We start from the raw sequence: 18,852 nt of genomic DNA on the forward strand, positions 1-18,852 counted from the left end.
GGGGCTGATCTCTGAGTCAATTCCCACAGGATCGCCTTGTGAAGCATTTCTCCAGCCCTGGGCTCTGGATTTCCTCTCGGACAGCGGATGTAAGCCGCCCTGAGTTCCAGTTCGGAAAAAGGTTGGGGTAAAAATAAAGTTTCAGTTCAATTCAATTCAGTGCTGCTCCTGACACACGCTTGGCGCTAAGATAGTGATCCATTTTGGCTCGGCTCCGGTCATGATAGTCTTTGGAGCTGCAGTATGACGCCTGGTTTGGGCTGAGGGGCATCAGCACCCCTGCATCAGACCCACAGCATCGGACCCGGCTTCAGGGTCCCCCTTCCCGTTGCCACATGGCCATCTGTCTCCATTGGCTTGGGTCCCTGGACCCAGCGCCAGTGCACAGACGCGACCATTCATTCCGAAGTGCTCCCACCACCACACACAACTCAGGACACGCCCAAACTTCTTCCGGACGACCAGTTTCCCTAATCCCCGTCATAATTCTGCCCAGGGAGCGGCTGCTTCAGGCACAAGCATCTTGGAACCTGGAGCAACCCAACCTGTTCTGCCAAATCTCTCTTGTCCTGGTTTTCTCTGGGGCAAGAAAATAAAGAGAGTTGGGAGTCCTGGCCAGTGGGTCTTCTGATCGATTCCAGGCAAATAGGAGGGGCTCAGGAGAAGACCCCGGTCAAAACAGAGGACTGACCCTGCTCTTTATTCTAGCTCCTGATCCCTGAGCCTCTTTGCCCCTGAGGTGTCTCTTTGATCACCCACACACGAAATTGTAGGTCAAGAATATGTCTATGTGTGTGCATATATGTATGAATATGTGTATGTGTGTATATCATATGTATACACTCACACATACAACACGTTTTGGACTGCGCAGACTCAGAATACATAAAGTACTTAAAAAAAAAGAACTTTCCCCTCCAAATTTAATTTTAAGATCTGGGCAAAAACTGGCAGACATAGCACAGCGTGTTAGTTAAACCCAAATAAATGGGCTCAGAATACCTCTACATTTAGAGGAAAAGTCTAATTGAAACCTGTCGTTCACAAGGATGTCCAGAATCAGGGGGTGCTTGGTGTAAAAGCGCATTCAGGTGCAAGATGCAATCGGTTGCATATTTCCAAGGAAGTAAGCCCCCCAACACAATGAGACTTACTTCTGAGTAAACATTCAAAGATTGCCCTGTAAGCAGACTTGAATCACTTTATTGACATGGCATAATTCCCTCCTGCGTGAAAGAGACTCCCCTTTAAATAAATGAGATTTATTTCCAAGAATGCACATACTTACTTGGGTGTAAATTTCACTTATCTCACTGAATCTGAATAAAAGTGCATAGGATCAGGCCAGGGGTGTAGTCTTGTGGGGTCTCTGGGATCTTAGACCCTTTTTAGGGAACAGGGTCACAGTAGGATCCCTATGTCTCCAGCATCTACAAGCCAATCAGCATGAAAGGGGAGTGTATTAGCCACTGAGAAGAGTCTTCTAACATGCTTTATTGTCCTTTCCTGGTGATTAGAGTCAATCTGAGTGAAAGGAGGTGAGTTAAACATTGAGAAGACGCTTTTCAGTGGCTAATACACTCCCATTTCATGCTTATTGGTTCTTCGGCATTAACAAGGATCTCATTTTCAACCCCACGGTAAATAAAGCGGAGAGGGGGCATGGCTGTGATTAACATGAATGGACCCTGCACTTCTAAATTTGCCACTACGCTACTGGATCTGGCTGTCAGATTGGCACATATTGTGGGTTTAGGTTGCTGCGAATGGCACGAAAAGTCCCGTAGGTTTAACTGGGTGGTCACTGATACAGGCCTTTTGCACAGGCACGTCACACTAAGAAGACAGCCCAACACACTTTAAGATGTGGATTTTAAGTAGGTGCCACTTCATTCTTCAAGGCAAGCGGAATACGAAGCAGCTCCTGCGCCCTGTTCGGCGGCTCTTTGCTTCGTACGCAGAGACCATTTCTAGTAGCACGATGCCACCTATGGAATGTACCTGGAATTATTCTTTACCACACAGCACAGACAACACAGAGATCCTCCTTCCCCATTTTGGAAATACCTACGCCTGGAGGGAGATGGTCTTGGGAATCTGTGGCTGTCACAAAAAGAACAGCCTGCTAAAGAACAACAAGAAGGGTTAACAAAAAAAGTGTTGGCCCTTAAGAAAAACACCAAAATTTATATCAGACCAATACCTTTATTAGGCTAATCAAACTGTCACCAAATAGTGTGCAAGCTGCTGAAGAGACCTGGAGAACTCGAAAGCTTGCATTTTATTTTGTGACATTTTGGATTGCCCTAATAATGGATTTAAAAACAATAGGAAGGGCTTGGATTGTTTAGATAAGCATTTGTCTTTGATAGTGCAATCTTAAACGCATTAAAAATATATACAGGCTGAAACAAACCTTACATCGAAGCTTGTGCAGTACTTCAGAAGGCCCACGCCTCTTGTAGCATGTTAAAATAATATTGTGTCTTGAAAGAAGGTGAAATTTGTTTAAATAATGCGGTCCGAAAATCTGCTTTCAGTACCAAGGCTGGTCCTGAAGTCAAAGCTGGTATTGGAGCCCTGGCCTGTGCGAAACCGGAAAGAAGGGTGTCTCCGAGCATTTGCTCAGACGGCCTTTCCTTCACCGCTGAGATGGCGCAGCGTCAAGGACCACCTGTCCGCTTGAGCTGAATGAACAAGGCTTTCAAGGTAGATCGTGGGGCTTCCAGTCAGGCGTTTTAGCAAGCACATCTCTCTTGAGATGCGCGATAACCCGACCAGTACCTGAAGGGGAACTGTGCCCAGGACGTTTGTTAAAATTCTCTGGGGCTTCGGGTAGAGTTCTAAAACCTCTCCCTTCCCTAACCATACGACCTCCGATTTTTTTAAAATTCATTTCGAGTCTGGGGTCTTTTTCCGTCGGGGCAGGGCAGCTCCTTGGGCAGCGTGCGAATCGCGTTGCCCTAACCGAATCCATTCCCTCTTGGAACAAGCGAGGACAGCCCCAGCTGCGTGACGCGCACACACCTTCATGCCTATCAGCCGTGGGAGGTAAAGCCAGTGGGACTGGAATGCTTGGAGCGGCCAGAAGCTTGCAAACCGCAAGGGCGGTTTCCCACCGAGAGCGTCGGGCTCTTTCGGGAATCCAGCGACAGTAACCCTACAGGGAAAGATTGGACTACCCAAGTGGACTCGCCCCGATCCAGGACAGACACGACTGAAAGAGAGATCCCACCTTCTTCCATCTACCTCCTGATTATGGGTCTTCTGGGAGGAAATCTTGTGCCATTCCAGCAATTTTCTGTCCTCCAGCTCTCCCCCGCATTTATCTTAAATGTGTTTATTCGGAAGAAAGTGCCATCGTGTTGAGCGGGATTTAGCACAGGAAAGTGTGCAAAATACGAGAACCTTAGTGCCTCGGGGAACCTGTTTAGGTTCCTTAGTCACTTCACTGGAAATTGCTTCTTAAAATTCATTAGAAAGTTGGTCCTATCCTTGCCTCACACTTCCCGGCGGCTTGCAGACACAGGCCGAGAGAGAGAGAGAGAGAGAGAGAGAGAGAGAGAGAGAGGCAAACTCAAATCTCTCTCATCTGTCTTTGTCACGGTTTTCTGAAGGTTTTATGAATATTAAAGCTCAATAGAATACTCTTTTATGTGTATTTTTTTTCCGCCTGACGCACAACTCAATACACCAATCTTCCAAGCTTGGCTTTGTTGTGGCACAGGCTATTTCCGAAGGAGAGTCTGCAAGAGATCAAAGTCCAGAACAACAGCGGAAGTTCGGGCAAGGTCCAGGAAACGCCCTCTTTCATCAGAGCGTCAGAAAGAATCCCTGGCACGTCCTTTTTTTTTGCTGCGTAGGCAACCTGTCCGGTATAGCCGCCTTAAGGAAAGCACGCCGGGCGCCTGTATTCCTGGACTCCACACTGAAATCCTATACCGGTCTAGACAGAAAGTAATCCCCGTTGAGTTGAATGGGAGTTACTCCCCAGTAAGTGAGTATAGGATTGCAGCCTGGCAGTGCAATGGTGTGCGTGCCTATTCAGAAGTAGGTCCCATTGAGTTAAATGGTTGCATCCGATGGTGACTTTGCACTGGCGGGAATTATCCGCATCAAATTATCCGATTTCGCAGCAGCCGCCACCACCACTTATTGGAGCCCTCTGCGCTATGCCCCATCCTGTTCGGGAGAATTCCCAGGTGGATCTTTGCGGTATGTGGGGAGGCGGAGGGGCTGCAGGGACTTGCAGGAGAACAATCGCTTTCCACTACTGCAAAGCCATCACGGATGAGACCGGTTTGAGGCGGATTGCGCCATCTTTATATAAAGAAAAGGATCAACGCTAAACTCACCAATCTAAAGTTGTTTTTGAAGGAGAAGCCAGACTTCAGAATTAGGGAGGTGGGGATTTTACTTAGCAATGTATACCTTTTGCTTGCCAAGTTACCTTTCTTTCTGATGTTCCTATAGGTGCTAGAGGAACATATTGTTGCGCTGTGTGTAATTTGTGTTGCTTAATTTCGTTTAAAGCCGCACCACAGCAGCAGAGTAGCAGCAGATGTTGAAATGAGAGTGTGCCAGCGTGTGCGTGCGTTTGCCTAAGAAAGAAGGCTTTTACCCTGCTTCAGGATCACTGAGACTGGAGACTTAGTAAAATAAGAAAAGCTACTTTATTTATAGAAATACATAGTAGACAGAAAAGCAAACCTAGTTCTAACTAACTAACTGGAGGCATAACGCCAAGGTGTAGGAGTTAGCCTCATGGCTTGGAGAGACCAGAGTCAAAGGGATGTCTCCTCTCTCCCGGACAGTCAGAGAAGAAAGAAGTGGAAAGAACGGAAGGAGGAGGGGCAGGTAAGCTTTCCTAAAAACGTCACAGTCTAGCGACAGAAGGAAGTCAGTCAGAGCATCACAGGTAAAGGTAAACAAGCCTATCCATCTGGAGGACACTAGCTCCCTTCTGGAGCACAAACAGAAGAACAAAACAGGAGTTGCTCTTGCCCCACTTCCAACACATATATGGCATTGAGAGGCTGCTGGAGAGTGGAGACAGACAGGGGTTTGTTTTAGAGGAGCATCCACACACACACACCCAAACAGCAAGAAGACAATTCATTCTAAAGCAGCACTTGCTTTTCACTTCCGACAAGGCGCTTCCATGTTAAAACACATAACTTAGCGACAGACAGGGACATCTGTGGCACGTCAGTGGATGGATGTCGTCAGCCCAGGGAAGTGCCATAGCTCAGTGGTGGAGCATCTGCCCTGAATGCAGAAGGTCCCAACTTCAATCCCATTCATATCCAGATAGGGGGAGAGACCCCAGTCTGAAACCCTGGAGAGCCGCTGCTAGTCAGCGTGGTCAGTACTGAGCTAGATGGAGTCTGACAGTGTATAGCAGCTTCTTATGTTCCCACCTTACTAGATGCACAAAGTAGGCAGAGGACGTCAGCTCAACTGATATAATCAGAAATGGGTTCTGAATGTTAGGTAGCCAGAGAAAGGTCTTGATTGGCCATTCACTCTGGAAACGGAACACCCCCTCCCCCCACTTACTTTGTTTGTATGATCAGTGGAGTTGGATTGGATAGGGATAGGTTAATCCCTATCACGCTAAGCATGCTCACTTCAATGTGATTTGTTATTCCTAATGGGTGAGAGGAACTGGTTAATCCATGGTTGATATCTCATTTTAGACTTGAACTCACAAGTTTCCATGGTTACACATTAATATACCCCACTGAATGTGGTGGGATTTACTATATGAATCGGATCCACATGTGGCCTTAGGCAAGCCCCCTTTCTTTTCTGGAATATGGGAACAATCATATTGGTCTACTTTACAGAGTTATTATGAGGATTATTGAGATCATACTGGTGAGGTGCTTTGAACACTAGAAATTAGCTAGATAAATGCTACATAGTCAACAATCAGATGCACACAACATAGGAAAGGAGAATGGCTTGTATTCAAGTCCTACTCAAACCAGACCCATTGAAATTAATGAACCTAAGTTAGTCATATCTATTAACTTTGATGGGTTTACTCTCAGTAGGACTAGCACTGAATACCACCCAGTGAACTAACACAATTTTGAATGTTTGCAGTCAATGATATTGGCTCTTCCAGATTCAATAGGAGGACAAGAACTCTGGGTTTTTCATGGTACTGGAGGATCCTATGCCTGTTTGCTGAGAAGTAAATTGGAGCAGAGGAAGCTACCTTAGACTGCGTCAGATCACACCAATATTGTCTACAGTGACCTTCTGAGACTTTCCAGAGTTTCAGGCAGGGGTCTTTCCCAGCCCTGCTTGGAGATGCCAGGGATTGAACCTAGGACCTTCTGCATGAAAGCAGGTACTCTACCACTGAGCAATATCCTCTCCCTAAACCATACAGAGTTCAAGGAAACTTACTCCCTTGTTAGTGTTGGAAGGGTTGGGATGCAGCTCAGCATGGGAAAGGGTAAATAGAGAGGGGAACCTCCATGCTTCCTAGGCTATTCTTCTGACCTAACCGGTGCCAACCTTCCTTCAGGTGTTACATACTCTTAGGATTGCTGACCTCATTTCCTGATCCTCTATTCTTCTTCATCCTACCTTGGGAAAGGAGATCTATTTCCTTTATCTTTCTCTCTTGTAAAGAGCAAAAAGCAAGTATAGCGCTTTGTATCTCCAGCTTGGCTTAGAACTATTTATTATCATTATTTATTATTTGATTTATATCCTGCCTTCCTCCCAGCAGAACCCAGGGCGGCAAACAGAAATGCTAAAAACACTTTAAAACATCATAAAAAGACCTTAAAATACATTAAAACAAAGCAATGTTAAAAACTTTTGAAAAAGCTTTAAAAACATCTTTTTAAAAAGGGTTACAAACACATTATTAAAGAAAACATATTAAAAGCAATTCTAACACAGACGCAGACTGGGATAGCTCTCAACTTAAAAGGCTTGTTTGAAGAGGAAAGTCTTCAAAAGGCACCGAAAAGATAACAGAGATGGCGCCTGACTAATATTTAAGGGGAGGGAATTCCACAGGGTAGGTGCCACTACACTAAAGGTCCATTTCCTATATTGTGCAGAACGAACCTCCTGATAAGATGGTATCTGCAGGAGGCTCTCACCTGCAGAGCGCAGTGATCGACTGGGTATATAAGGGGTAAGACGGTCTTTTAGGTATCCTGGTCCCAAGCTGTATAGGGCTTTGTACGCCAAAACTAGAACCTTGAACTTGGCCCAGTAACCAATTGGCAGCCAGTGCAATTCTTTCAGCAGTGGGGTGACATGTTGGTGATACCCTGCCCCAGTGAGCAGTCTTACCACCACATTTTGCACTAGCTGCAGCTTCCGGACCAACCTCAAGGGCAGCCCCACATAGAGCGCATTACAGTAATCCAGCCTGGAGGTTACCAGTGCATGGACAACAGTGGTCAGGCTATCCTGGTCCAGAAATGGCCGCAGCTGTCTTCTCAGCCGAAGCTGGTAAAAGGCACTCCTAGCCACAGAGGTCACCTGGGCCTCTAGCAACAAAGATGGATCCAGGAGCATCCCCAGGCTACTGACCTGCTCTTTCAGAGGGAGTACGACCCCATCCAAAGCAGGCAACTGACCTATTATCCGAACTCGGGAACCACCAACCCACAGTGCCTCTGTCTTGCTAGGATTCAGACTCTGTTTATTGGCCCTTATCCAGCTCACAACTGAGTCCAGGCAACAGTCTGGGGCTTGCAGGGCTCTCCCGATTCAAATGTTACAGAGAAATAGAGCTGGGTATCATCAGCATACTGCTGACACCTCACCCCAAAGCTCCTGATGACTTCTCCCAAGGGCTTCATATAGATGTTAAACAGCATGGGGGACAAGATGGCATCCTGCGGCACCACACAGCACAACTGACAGAGGGCCGAAAGGCAGTATCCCAATGCTATTCTCTGAGAACAACCTTGGAGATAAGATCAGAACCACTGTTAAACAGTTCCTCCAATACCCATCTCACCAAGTCGGTCCAGAAGGATACCATGGTCAATGATATCAAAAGCTGCCTAGAGATCAAGTAAGAATAACAGGGTCGCATTCCCCCTGTCCTTCTCCCGATAAAGGTCGTCCATCAGGGCGACCAAGGCCGATTCAGTCCCATAACCAGGCCTGAACCCACACTGGGATGGGTCAAGATAATCTGTTTCATCCAAGAGTATTTGCAATTGCTGCACCACAACCCTCTCAATTACCTTCCCTAAAAAGGGGGTATTCGCAGCTGGTCAGTAGTTGTCAAAAACCAATGAGTCCAGGGTGGGCTTTTTTAGGAGTGGTCAGATCACCATCTCTTTCAAGGTGCCTAGAACCACTGCCTCCCGCAATGATGTGTTGACCACACTCTGGATCCACTCGTCAAACCCTGAGGATCTTTCCTATCCATTATGTATTTCCAATAATAAATGTAAGCTTTATTGTTTTCCTAAAGCCAGAGTCTCAGTGTGATTATATCCAGGGTAAAGTGTGCTCCTTCATCAAAGGTCCTGTTACAGTTAGACTTCTGCCTAGCATTCAACTCCAAATGCTAATAGGTTATGGGCCCAGGTACAGAACTGGTGTAAAGTGAATCCAACAAAGTTTGAACACCTTCCCACACAATCACATGTAAATAAGAGACTAGCTATAGAATAAGTAAGGAAAGAGACAGAATGGCCAAGATTATAAAGCTGCCAATTACCAGACTGACAGACAGCAATTACTCTCTCTGGGCATTTAGGATGGAATCAGGTCTGCGACAAGAGAAAGTCTTGCAGACAATCAAAGTGGATCTAACAGCAACAAATGTTGGCCATGAGGTGAGAAACTCCTGGGAGCAATGGGATGAAAGAGCAAAATATTATTGTCTCCTCAGCGAGTGACAACCAAATTGTTTTTATTTGCTCCTCCAAATCAGGTAAGGAAATATGGCAAAGTCTGAAAGAAATCCATGAAAGAAATTGATGGGGACGTATTATACAGAAGTCTCTTTAACTTAAATATGAATGAAGGAGAATCATTCCAAGACCACTGAAATCATTACTTGGAACTCATTGAAAGCCGAATGAAGTGGGGGAGAAGCTGAAAGAAACTCAAAATGTGGCTGTTTTTCAGACCTCTCCTCCAAAATCCCTTAAAATGATTGTTTGTGTGCTTGAATGCCAACATAAAAGCTTGAATGAGATAATATCTTCTGTAAATGCAGAAATTTAGGACAGAAGTGGGAAGAAGTAGTCAGCCAAAATACTAATGAAAACACCTGACTGACAACGCCTAAATAATTTTTTATATGCCTTCAGGTTGATTATGACTTATGCAATAAATAAATGCAAATCAAGCTATTGCAGAGAACCAAAGAAAGTGAGCAAAGTGTAGTGTGGTCAATTTATCAGAAGAATGGTGAGGTGTAAACTTCCACAGCAACCAATAGTGTCCAAAATGCACAGAAGTACAGAGCTGAATAGTACTGTATGGTAACCATGACTGAGTTAAGCTGCTGCACTTAGCATCATTAATTCCTGCACTTAGAATAGTTGTGCCAGGTGAAGTATAAACAACCTTGCAGCTGCCTGGTCAAGATGGAGTATTGTCCAACAGAAGACATGACTGCAGACGCTCTCACGAAGGCGTTGGGCAAAGTCAAGACATTGCAAGCTGCGAGACAAGATGAATCTTGTGCACTGAACCAAACACTCATTGAGAAGGGGTGCTGGAAGTGGGGCAAGAGCAACTCCTGTTTTGTTCTTTTGTTTGTGCTCCAGAAGGAAGATAGAGCTAGTGTCCTTCAGATGGAAAGGCTTTGTTTACCTTTTACTTGTGATGCTCCTTCTGTCGCTAGACTGTGAGGTCTTTAGGGAAGCTTACCTGCCCCTCCTCCTTCTGTCCTTTCCATTCCTTTGTTCTCTGGCTGTCCAGGAGAGAAGAGACAAGCATGGGGCTAACTCCTACACCTTGGCGTTATGCCTCCAACTTAGCTAGTTAGTTAGAACTAGGTATGCCTTTTCTATCTACTATGTATTTCTCTAAATAAAGTAGCTTTTCTTATTTTACTAAGTCTCCAGTCTCAGTGATGCTGATGCAGGGTAAAAGCCTGCTTTCTTAGGCAAACGCATGCACACGCTGGCACACTCGCATTTCAACATCTACTGTTACTCTCTGCTGCTGTGCTGCTACTTTGAAACAAAATTAAACAACACAACTACGCACAGTGCAACAAAACTGAGGGTAGAAGCACATTCAGTGTCCTGCCAGTTCCAGTGTGTCTCCACCTCACTCTTCTGAAAACAGGGGCATACAATGTAGTCAAACCCTGCCCCTTTTTACTGTTAAATTTGGTGGGAGTAGCTTGAGTATATATATTTTTTAAATCTTCAAAGAGATTTCACAATTGATTGGCAGAACCCATTTCTTCTCCAGGTGTGGCTAATGGAAACTTTGCTCTGGTGACTAATGTGTTCACAGCTTGAGAATTTTCACAGGACTGGAGAAAAATACACTAGACAGCTAAAAATCACAGGGATAGGTGAGACACCAGGTGGCGCTGAAGAGATAATGCTAGAGAATGTTCTGTAAGTACCAGAAATGACTAATGGACTTTTATTTATCTGTAAGTCAAGTTACTGACAAAGGTTGTGAGGTTATATTGGAAGGAAATCAGGGTGTAATAGCATGTGATGGTTAACTGTATTGCACTGCTAGTGAGAGAGATGGGATGCATGAACTAAATTACAGAAATGAAAAAGCAGTTAACATGTAATAACATGGAGTGTATACATCTATGGCACTACAGGCTTGGACACAAAGACATTTCAAAGATGCATGCCCTCCAGAAAGGGAATGTAGCAAGAGAAATGAAAGTTGTGCTTTGCAAAGCAGAGAGTAGATGTGTATGCTTCATTCAGGCCAAGGGTACAAATTGTGGAATGATCTCTCTGACGTGGTGTGCCTGGCTCCAACACTGTCTTTTTGGCACCAGGTCAAGACTTTCCTCTTCTCCCAGGCATTTTAGTATGTGTTTTTAAATTGCTTTTTTAAAAATGTGTTTTTAAATTTGTATACTGTATGTTTTTAATGTTTTTAATTGTTGTAAACTGCCCAGAGAGTTTCGGCTATGGGGCAGAATACAAATGCAATCAATCAATCAATCAATCAATCAATAAAATCCAGCTTTCCAAATCAAAGTGAAAGGAAAACAAAAAACTCTCTAGAGCAAATACATAGCATCATTTGTGGTCTAATACCAAAGCCTTCACAAGGCAAAAACAGATATTTTATCTCTTTTATTGATGATTATTCAAGATACACTGCGAAGTATCTATTGAAGGAGAAAGGGCAAATGCTCAAAAAACTGAAGGAGTATGTGGCATTGATGACAAACACATTTTGGAGAAAGTCACAGATACTGCATTCAGACAAGGGGGGTGAATTCATCTCTGGAGTTACACAGCAGTTCCTGCATGAACAAGGGTTAGGGCACCAGATGACAGTGCCCCACAACCCAGAGCAAAATGGGGATGCAGAATGCAAAGAACCACATACTGTTAGAGAGGGTGAACTATATGCTTGAAGATGCACAACTACCTGCAAGATATTGGGGAGAAGTAACAGCTACAGCTATTTACCTACAGAAATGTATATCTACAAAGGGGACAGACAAGACACCTTATGAGCTATGGCATGGCTCATTTGAGAGTGTTTGGCTAAAGGTCTACATCCACATCCTAGACCAAAAGAAGTCCAAACTGGACAACATAACAATGGAATGAATATTAATAGGATATTCTGCAAAGACAGGGATACAGAGTTTCCAATCCCAAAACAGAGAATATTGTTATCCACAAGCTGTCTACTTAGACAAGGGCAAGAGCCCTCACCAGCCAGCAGGGGTGTGATCTCATGTACAAGACAGCAAAGAAGAAGAAATAGAAGTGTTAATCAACAGCACAGACTACAGCAACATGCTAATGCTAGAGGACAGCAAGGAAACTGAGCAAGAAGAGAATGCAGAACCAAAAGAAGCTGCACAGCCAGAAGGGACAGTGGAGAGGCCTGCACCAAGATGCTCAAACCACACAAACAAAGGTGTGCCACCACTGAGATTGTCCTGTTTTACAAGGGAAGATGAAATTCTGAACCCAACACTATGTAAAGAAGCTGAAACCTTACCTAGAGAAGAAGGTGACAAGTGGAGGAAAGCAGCTAAGGATCAACTGGATGCTCTTCACAAGAACAAGACTTGGATACAGACCAAATTACCCCGAGGAAGAAAAACTAGGCTATAAGTGGAACTTCAAGAAGAAGCTTGATGTTGAAGGTAAGATACAAAGATATAAAACAGAGGCTACTCAAAAATATGGAGAATACTACCTTTGCACCAGTAATCCAGCATACTATGATCAGAATACTTCTAAGTGTTACAGACAACAGAAAGATGCATGTAGAGCATCTGGCCATATAGACAGCCTTTTTGCATGGCAAAATAGAGGAATATATCTACATGAAACTACCACCAGGGTTCAAAACACCCAGAAAGGAAATGCTAGTATGCAAGCTGCAAAACAGCATTTATGGATTGAAACAGGCAGCAACAGCACGGAACAATAAACTGAACCGGGTGCTCTTGAAGGAAGGCTTTGAACAAGGCAAAGCTGACCCATGTCTGTACAGTAGATTCAGAAACAACAGGTCGATTCAGGACCTACATCCTGATTTATGTAGATGATCTACTCCTAGCTTATAAAAAACCAGATGACAGCAAGGAGCTGGTGAGTCATCTGAACAAGGAAGTAGAGGTAAAATGTCTGGGATACATTACATACTACCTTGGCATCCAAGCTGAAAGAGAGGAAGGTGGATCCTTCTAACTAAACCAAAGACAAAGTATTCAAAACCTACTTGAAAGTCTAGGGCTGACAGACGTCCTTTCAGCACCTATACCAGTGGAAGCAGAATACTTGAAACCTGACCAGAACAACCAACCATGGCAAGACAATGGAAGCTACATAGAAGCTATAGGAAAATTCCTATACATAAGCAGTGTAACAAGGCCAGACTTGGTGGGAGAAGTGGAATACTTTTGCAGGAAAACCAGCTCAGCACCCAAGAAAGTCAGGGAAGTAGTCAAAAGAGTGACAAGATACCAAGAGTGTTAAGATACCCGAAATGCACTGTACATTTGAAGCTAGATCCGAAGCTACTGGGGTACACAGACATTGATTGGACCAGAGATGTTAAAGATCACATGTCAACCAGTGGAATCCTATTCTACTACAGAGAATCAGTTATCTGCTGGGCAAGCTGGAAGCAAGAAACAGTAGCATTGTCTTCCATAGAAGTAGAGTATGTATCAGCTACTGAAGCCTGTAAGCAGATGATATGGCTACACAGATTACTACAAGACTTAAGGAAATCTGAACCAGAGCCTATCAGAATGCTTGAATCAAGCCTGCATATGACTTGTGGAGACAGAAGGGGTGACTCCACACAGTTCCATTTTCTAAGAGATATGTGGGACACAGGACTTGGAGCTGAAGTAGTGTCCAAGTATTGACCAAAGTGTTGGGCAGGATCCAACACCAGAAACTGTGAGACAAGATGCATCTTATGAACTGAAGTAAGCTTCATTGAGACAGGGTGTTGGGATGCAACTCAGCTTGATGGGGTTTGCATGGAGAAAGAGGAGATAGAGAGGGGAACCTCTGTGGTTTCCAGGCTGTCTTTCTGACCTAACCTGTGCTGACTTTCCTTCAGGTGCTAGACTAATACTCTTAGGGTTGCTGACCTCATTTCCTGCTCCTCCCTTCTTCTTCATTGTTGGAAGTGGGGCAAGAGCAACTCCTGTTTTGTTCATTTGTTTATGTTCCAGAAGGGAGATAGAGTTAGGGTCCTCCAGATGGATAGGTTTGTTTACCTGCGGAACCGGGAAAAAAGGTGTTCACCTTTGTGGAAGAAGTTGGCTGTCCTGGCCCATAGCACCTTAAAAAGCACTATCACTCATAGAGTTTGGGTTCGAGATCGTGCAAGATCCTGGTGGGAGTCTGAAGTTCTGCAATCCTGGGATGATGATCTATGGCTTGCCAACTTTCGTATGACGAGGGCAACATATGAAATAGTCGATCTTCTTCGACATCATCTCGAAAGACAGGGAACCAATATGCAAGACCCAATTCCAGTGGAGAAGAAGGTTGCTGTGACTGTTTGGTGGCTGGCAACAATGGAATGTTACCGGGAGGTAGCGGTGAACTTCAGACTTGGGAAGTCAACTGTTGGAGACATTGTGGTGGAAGTCTGCCTGGCTATAGAACATGTTCTTCTTTCAAGAACCATCAATATTGGAAATCCTGAGGAGGTAACTATTTAAAATGTGTAACTATTATGTCTGGTTTGCGCAAAAGCGATAAAATGCAACTGCAATAAAGTGCCTCTGGTTGATTTTCAGGTAATGGACAGCTTCATGAGAATGGGATTTCTGCAGGTGATTGGAGTTGTTGATGGTTGCCACATCCCAATAATGGCTCCCGCGGGACAGGGCAAGGAATATATCAACCGCAAGGGTTTTTACTCGATTTTACTGCAAGGGACTTGTGATCATATGGTCGTTTTGTTAATATTGAGGTTGGCTGGAGTGGGCAAAATCATGACTCCTTCATTTTTCGCAACTCAGCTATCTTTCAAGCAATGGACGCTGGGGTGTTCGTCCCAGGTAACCCCACAATAACAATCAGGGGGGTTCAGGTGCCTCCACTCATCCTTGCAGATGCTGCCTACCCAATGCACCATTGGCTGATGAAGCCCTATGGGGGACATCTGGACAACTTCCAGATGGCTTGTAACCGCATCTTTAACCGCCACAGAAATGTGGTTGAAAGAAGTTTTGGGCATTTAAAGTCTAGGTGGAGACATCTTACTGCACGCCTACCTGTCGCAGAGGAAAATTTTGTAAGTGTTGTGACTTCCTGTGTGGTGCTGCACAACATTTGCGAGAGCAGGGGACATATTCTCCACAAGCACTTAGACGTGTCGGATGAGTTGGAACTTCCGGTATATGAGGAGCAGTTCCGCAGAAATGACAATATGAATGCGTGCAGGGGGAATGCGGTTAGAGCTGCTATCGCTCGCTTTATAATGGAGAACAATTTTTAAGTGGATTTCTTCCTTCTACATGAATGTCTGAGTAATATGTCCTACCCTCAATGTTAGATCAATGTTAGTTCTCTATATTTCCTTTACCTCCTTTCCCCTTGCTCCTCTTTCAAGTGTTCCCTGTGGTAAAATAAACCTCAAAACCAGTTATCTGCAATGAATTGCTGTAGTTGTGCTTCTTCCTCACATTTGCGCTATTGCGCTAAATCGAATGTATGAATCTTTGCCTTTTTTCTGCATATTAAACTATCTGGAGATACACACGGTTGGAGATTACTTCACGGGTGAAACACCCCCCCTCCGTCCTTTGGGGAGAGGGATGGTAACCGTGTCCAGGGTGGGGAGGCATTCCTGGGATGGCAGCGGCAGCTAGGGCTGTCCGCCTGCTTGGGGGAAGAGATCCATTGTTCAGCGTCTGAGGCGTGGGGGGGGATATGCAAGCCAGCTGTAGGATGGATGGCACAACACCCGCTGTGCCTATGTGTGTGTTTGACTGCTTGTAACCGTACAGTACAAGACACTGAACGGTTTCGAGGGAGCGAGCCAGTGAGGCTGGAAGGAAGGAAGGAAGGAGGCTTCTGCACTTCAACTGGTCATTGATTTGTGCCTTTTGCAGGTTGTCCTTCAAGAGCCTCCTTTGAGTGCTCCCGCACACTCTGTTTTTCTCTCTATATATGTACTCCCCGTCCCAGCCAGCACAGACCTCAGCTCCAATACAGTTTTGCATTTTTCCTGTATTTGCGATATATCGCAAAATTGAATGCATGTGGTTTTTCCTTTTCACATACCGCCTGCCCTGTGATTCCACATGTTTCTCAATGCACCCCAAAGCAGTAATGACTTGTCATGTCTAGGAAGGTAAACCACCAGTCTTGACATATTGTTAAACAGGCATGTATGCTGCTTTGCCTTTTTCCAAATAAAAGTTTCCGGGGGAACACACTGCAGGTGATCCCACTGGTTGCAACTGCAATAAAGTAACAACGTGTCTTGTCTAGGATGGTAGAGCGCCAGCCTCTATGGTGCTGGCTGGTCTGTACACCCTATCAAAACACGTGTGTTTGTTGCACTGGATGCCCACCATTTTTCTCTCCATAAAGTTTGTGTTGGCCTGCCTTTCAGCAATGCCTCTCACTGCTGTGCATAAGGGGAGGTATTGGAGAGCTGAGGAGCTCCTCCTTATGCTTTCTTGCATTAAGAACTCAAGGAAAGCCGAGCGATTGATGGGGAGCTCCCCCTGCTGACAGCACCTATTTTTTTGGGGGTGGCACATCAGCTTGGGGAAGCCGGATATTTGCGCACTGGCACACAGGTGCGCTTGCGCTTCAAGCGCTTGAAAGCGGACTTCTTTGCTGCCTTGGAGATATTCCAGGGACCCCTCCGCCCCAGAAAAGACCACCTTACTTCAAACAGCTCTACAGCTTGTGGAAGGAAGGGGGCGTCCCTCGTGGGAGGATCGACGCCCGGCTGGTAAGCAAACTTTATAAAGCTAACTTTTAAAACTATATGGTGTGTATATGCTTCACTGCACCTGTGATATCAGCAGGTCCAATAACATAGCTTTACCAGAGTTTTAAGAGAACAGGTAATTTAACTGCTTCTGTTCCACTCTGCAATAATGATCCCTGTGCTGGTTTGGATGTTTGTTGACATGTTCATGCGGTGAGAAGTACAATTAATAACAAATAACTATATGTGGGAACACAGTGAATGATTTTGTTACCATGGCAATAGGTATTTATCTGGGGGTTTGTTACCTGCTGCTATGCCAAGCACAAGCAGATATACCTTCCACTGTATGTAATGTAATGACAGAGTTTATTCTTCTGTGTATTAACAATTGCCTTGTCAACCCACAGTGCATCCACCACAAGAGTAACAGCAGATGTTGAAATGCGAGTGTGCCAGCGTGTGCATGCGTTTGCCTAAGAAAGCAAGCTTTTACCCTGCATCAGCATCACTGAGACTGGAGACTTAGTAAAATAAGAAAAGCTACTTTATTTAGAGAAATACATAGTAGATAGAAAAGGCATCCCTAGTTCTAACTAACTAGCTAAGTTGGGGGCATAACACCCAGGTGTAGGAGTCAGCCCCATGCTCGGAGAGAGAGAGACAAAGGGAGTCTCCTCTCTCACGGACAGCCAGAGAAGAAAGGAATGGAAAGGACGGAAGGAGGAGGGGCAGGTAAGCTTCCCTAAAGGCGTCACAGTCTAGCGACAGAAGGAAGTCAGTCAGAGCATCACAGGTAAAGGTAAACAAGCCTATCCATCTGGAGGACCCTAGCTCTATCTCCCTTCTGGAGCACAAACAAAAGAACAAAACAGGAGTTGCTCTTGCCCCACTTCCAACAATCGGGAGAGGAGGAGGTGGAAGAAACACAGGATGCACATCAGGGGGAGACTTCTTCAGGTAGGCCATTTCATTTACGTCATGATGTCTAAACATTGAACCACTGAGGGTGTTCAGAAAGTATGGCATCCCAAAAAATGAGGGGTTATAGTACACAAACATTGCATACACCAAACAGTGCAATGGTGAACTGCTCCTATAGTACTGGCTTTCAATGGCTGTGGAAGTCAGCAGGGTTGCACGGCCCACGCAAACCCCACCCAAAACAATTTTTTAATCTGTGGGGATATGGCGTGCCACAAGTTTGTCCAGGGGAGATGTGCATAGACCGAAGGAGCACTGTTGTCCCAGAAATAACAGTGCTGCACAAGGATACTACACATTTTGGAACTGTGGGAGTCGTTAAAGGCCATAGCAAGCGGCTGAGGACTTGATGCACTGCCCTGAAATGTGAAACCTAAACAGAATTAAGCTTCCCCTACAAACCTTGGGATTGCATGCATACCCAAAATAAATATGGTTTGACATACCTTGCTATCATCGTGAAGGATATCTAGCCACAAACCATAGAATACAAAATGCATTGCATGGAATCGATTGTGCTTGAGTGGAACATTAAATGATGCTCTCTGTATTACTTACATTGCAGGAGAATTCCCACCACAAGGCCAGATCCATTCGAAGAAGCAACCAGTGACCTTTGTTGACATGTTTACACAAACTGAGCAGGTGACATCGTCTAAGACCACAGGAATTAACGATGTCATGTCCAGAATCCAAGTTATGGAATTCAAATTTTTCAGTAAAGGTGAGTTTTATTTATATTACCAAAGGTGTGCATTACACAAACTTTTCCTAACATTCACACAGTGGACAAGCACTGCTACTCCATAAAGTCCCTATGAAGGGAAACTGTTTGCATTTTGCATTACTATACCTTCAACATCTAATGTTTCCATTGCTTTAACAGCACAGCACTTGGAGAACAGATTGAATGCCATGGAGGACCTCATGAAAGAAATGCGCAACATTTTCATTGCTGCAATGGACCAGCGGTTGAAAGCCATTGAGGACTTAGTTCAAGGTGCACAAGCACTTGCAGGGATGGCTCCTGTTCACCGTTAAAACGTTGAAGTTAAGGAAGGGCACTTTTAGTTGCTTTAATTCAAGGGGGTATTCTCTGTGTTAATGTTAGCATGCAACTTTGTGTTGCACTGGTTCTGTCTGTGCAGCTGTGCATAAAGAAATTTTGTGTTGTTTACATTTCTGGTGTTTGTGCCCTGCCAGCTCACATTCTTTCCTGTTCGCATAACAGATAAGGTGTGACTCCCAATTGGCACCCCTCTC

At 44.8% G+C, this 18,852-nt stretch overlaps 1 protein-coding gene across 4 annotated transcripts; it reads left to right on the forward strand.

Moving 5' to 3' along the window:
• Positions 1-2,599: 2,599 nt before the first annotated feature.
• Positions 2,600-18,735, forward strand: LOC133379818 (uncharacterized). Of its 4 annotated transcripts, none has more exons than XR_009761277.1 (4): positions 2,600-3,997; positions 8,756-8,932; positions 18,155-18,313; positions 18,476-18,735. XR_009761277.1 is itself a non-coding variant. In XM_061615809.1 (4 exons), the coding sequence occupies exons 1-4, from the start codon at positions 3,655-3,657 to the stop codon at positions 18,628-18,630; spliced, it is 696 nt and encodes a 231-aa protein (XP_061471793.1). In that variant the 5' UTR covers positions 2,600-3,654; the 3' UTR covers positions 18,631-18,735. The 4 variants fall into 4 exon arrangements, 1 of the variants encoding a protein (XP_061471793.1); XR_009761279.1 differs by having other exon boundaries at positions 8,756-8,834; XR_009761278.1 differs by having other exon boundaries at positions 2,600-3,993.
• The last annotated feature ends 117 nt before the right edge of the window (positions 18,736-18,852 follow it).

The sequence above is a fragment of the Rhineura floridana genome, chromosome 3 (assembly GCF_030035675.1).
Source record: "Rhineura floridana isolate rRhiFlo1 chromosome 3, rRhiFlo1.hap2, whole genome shotgun sequence".
NCBI lineage: Eukaryota > Metazoa > Chordata > Lepidosauria > Squamata > Rhineuridae > Rhineura > Rhineura floridana.

Bases quoted from the DNA above. Each gene is read 5' to 3' on its own strand.
- LOC133379818 (XM_061615809.1), top strand. From the start codon at position 3,655: ATGTGTATTTTTTTTCCGCCTGACGCACAACTCAATACACCAATCTTC. The intron at 3,994-4,814 runs GTAAGTGAGTAT...TCTCCCGGACAG, and splicing joins TGAATGGGAGTTACTCCCCA to TCAGAGAAGAAAGAAGTGGA. The intron at 4,858-18,154 runs GTAAGCTTTCCT...CTTACATTGCAG, and splicing joins AACGGAAGGAGGAGGGGCAG to GAGAATTCCCACCACAAGGC.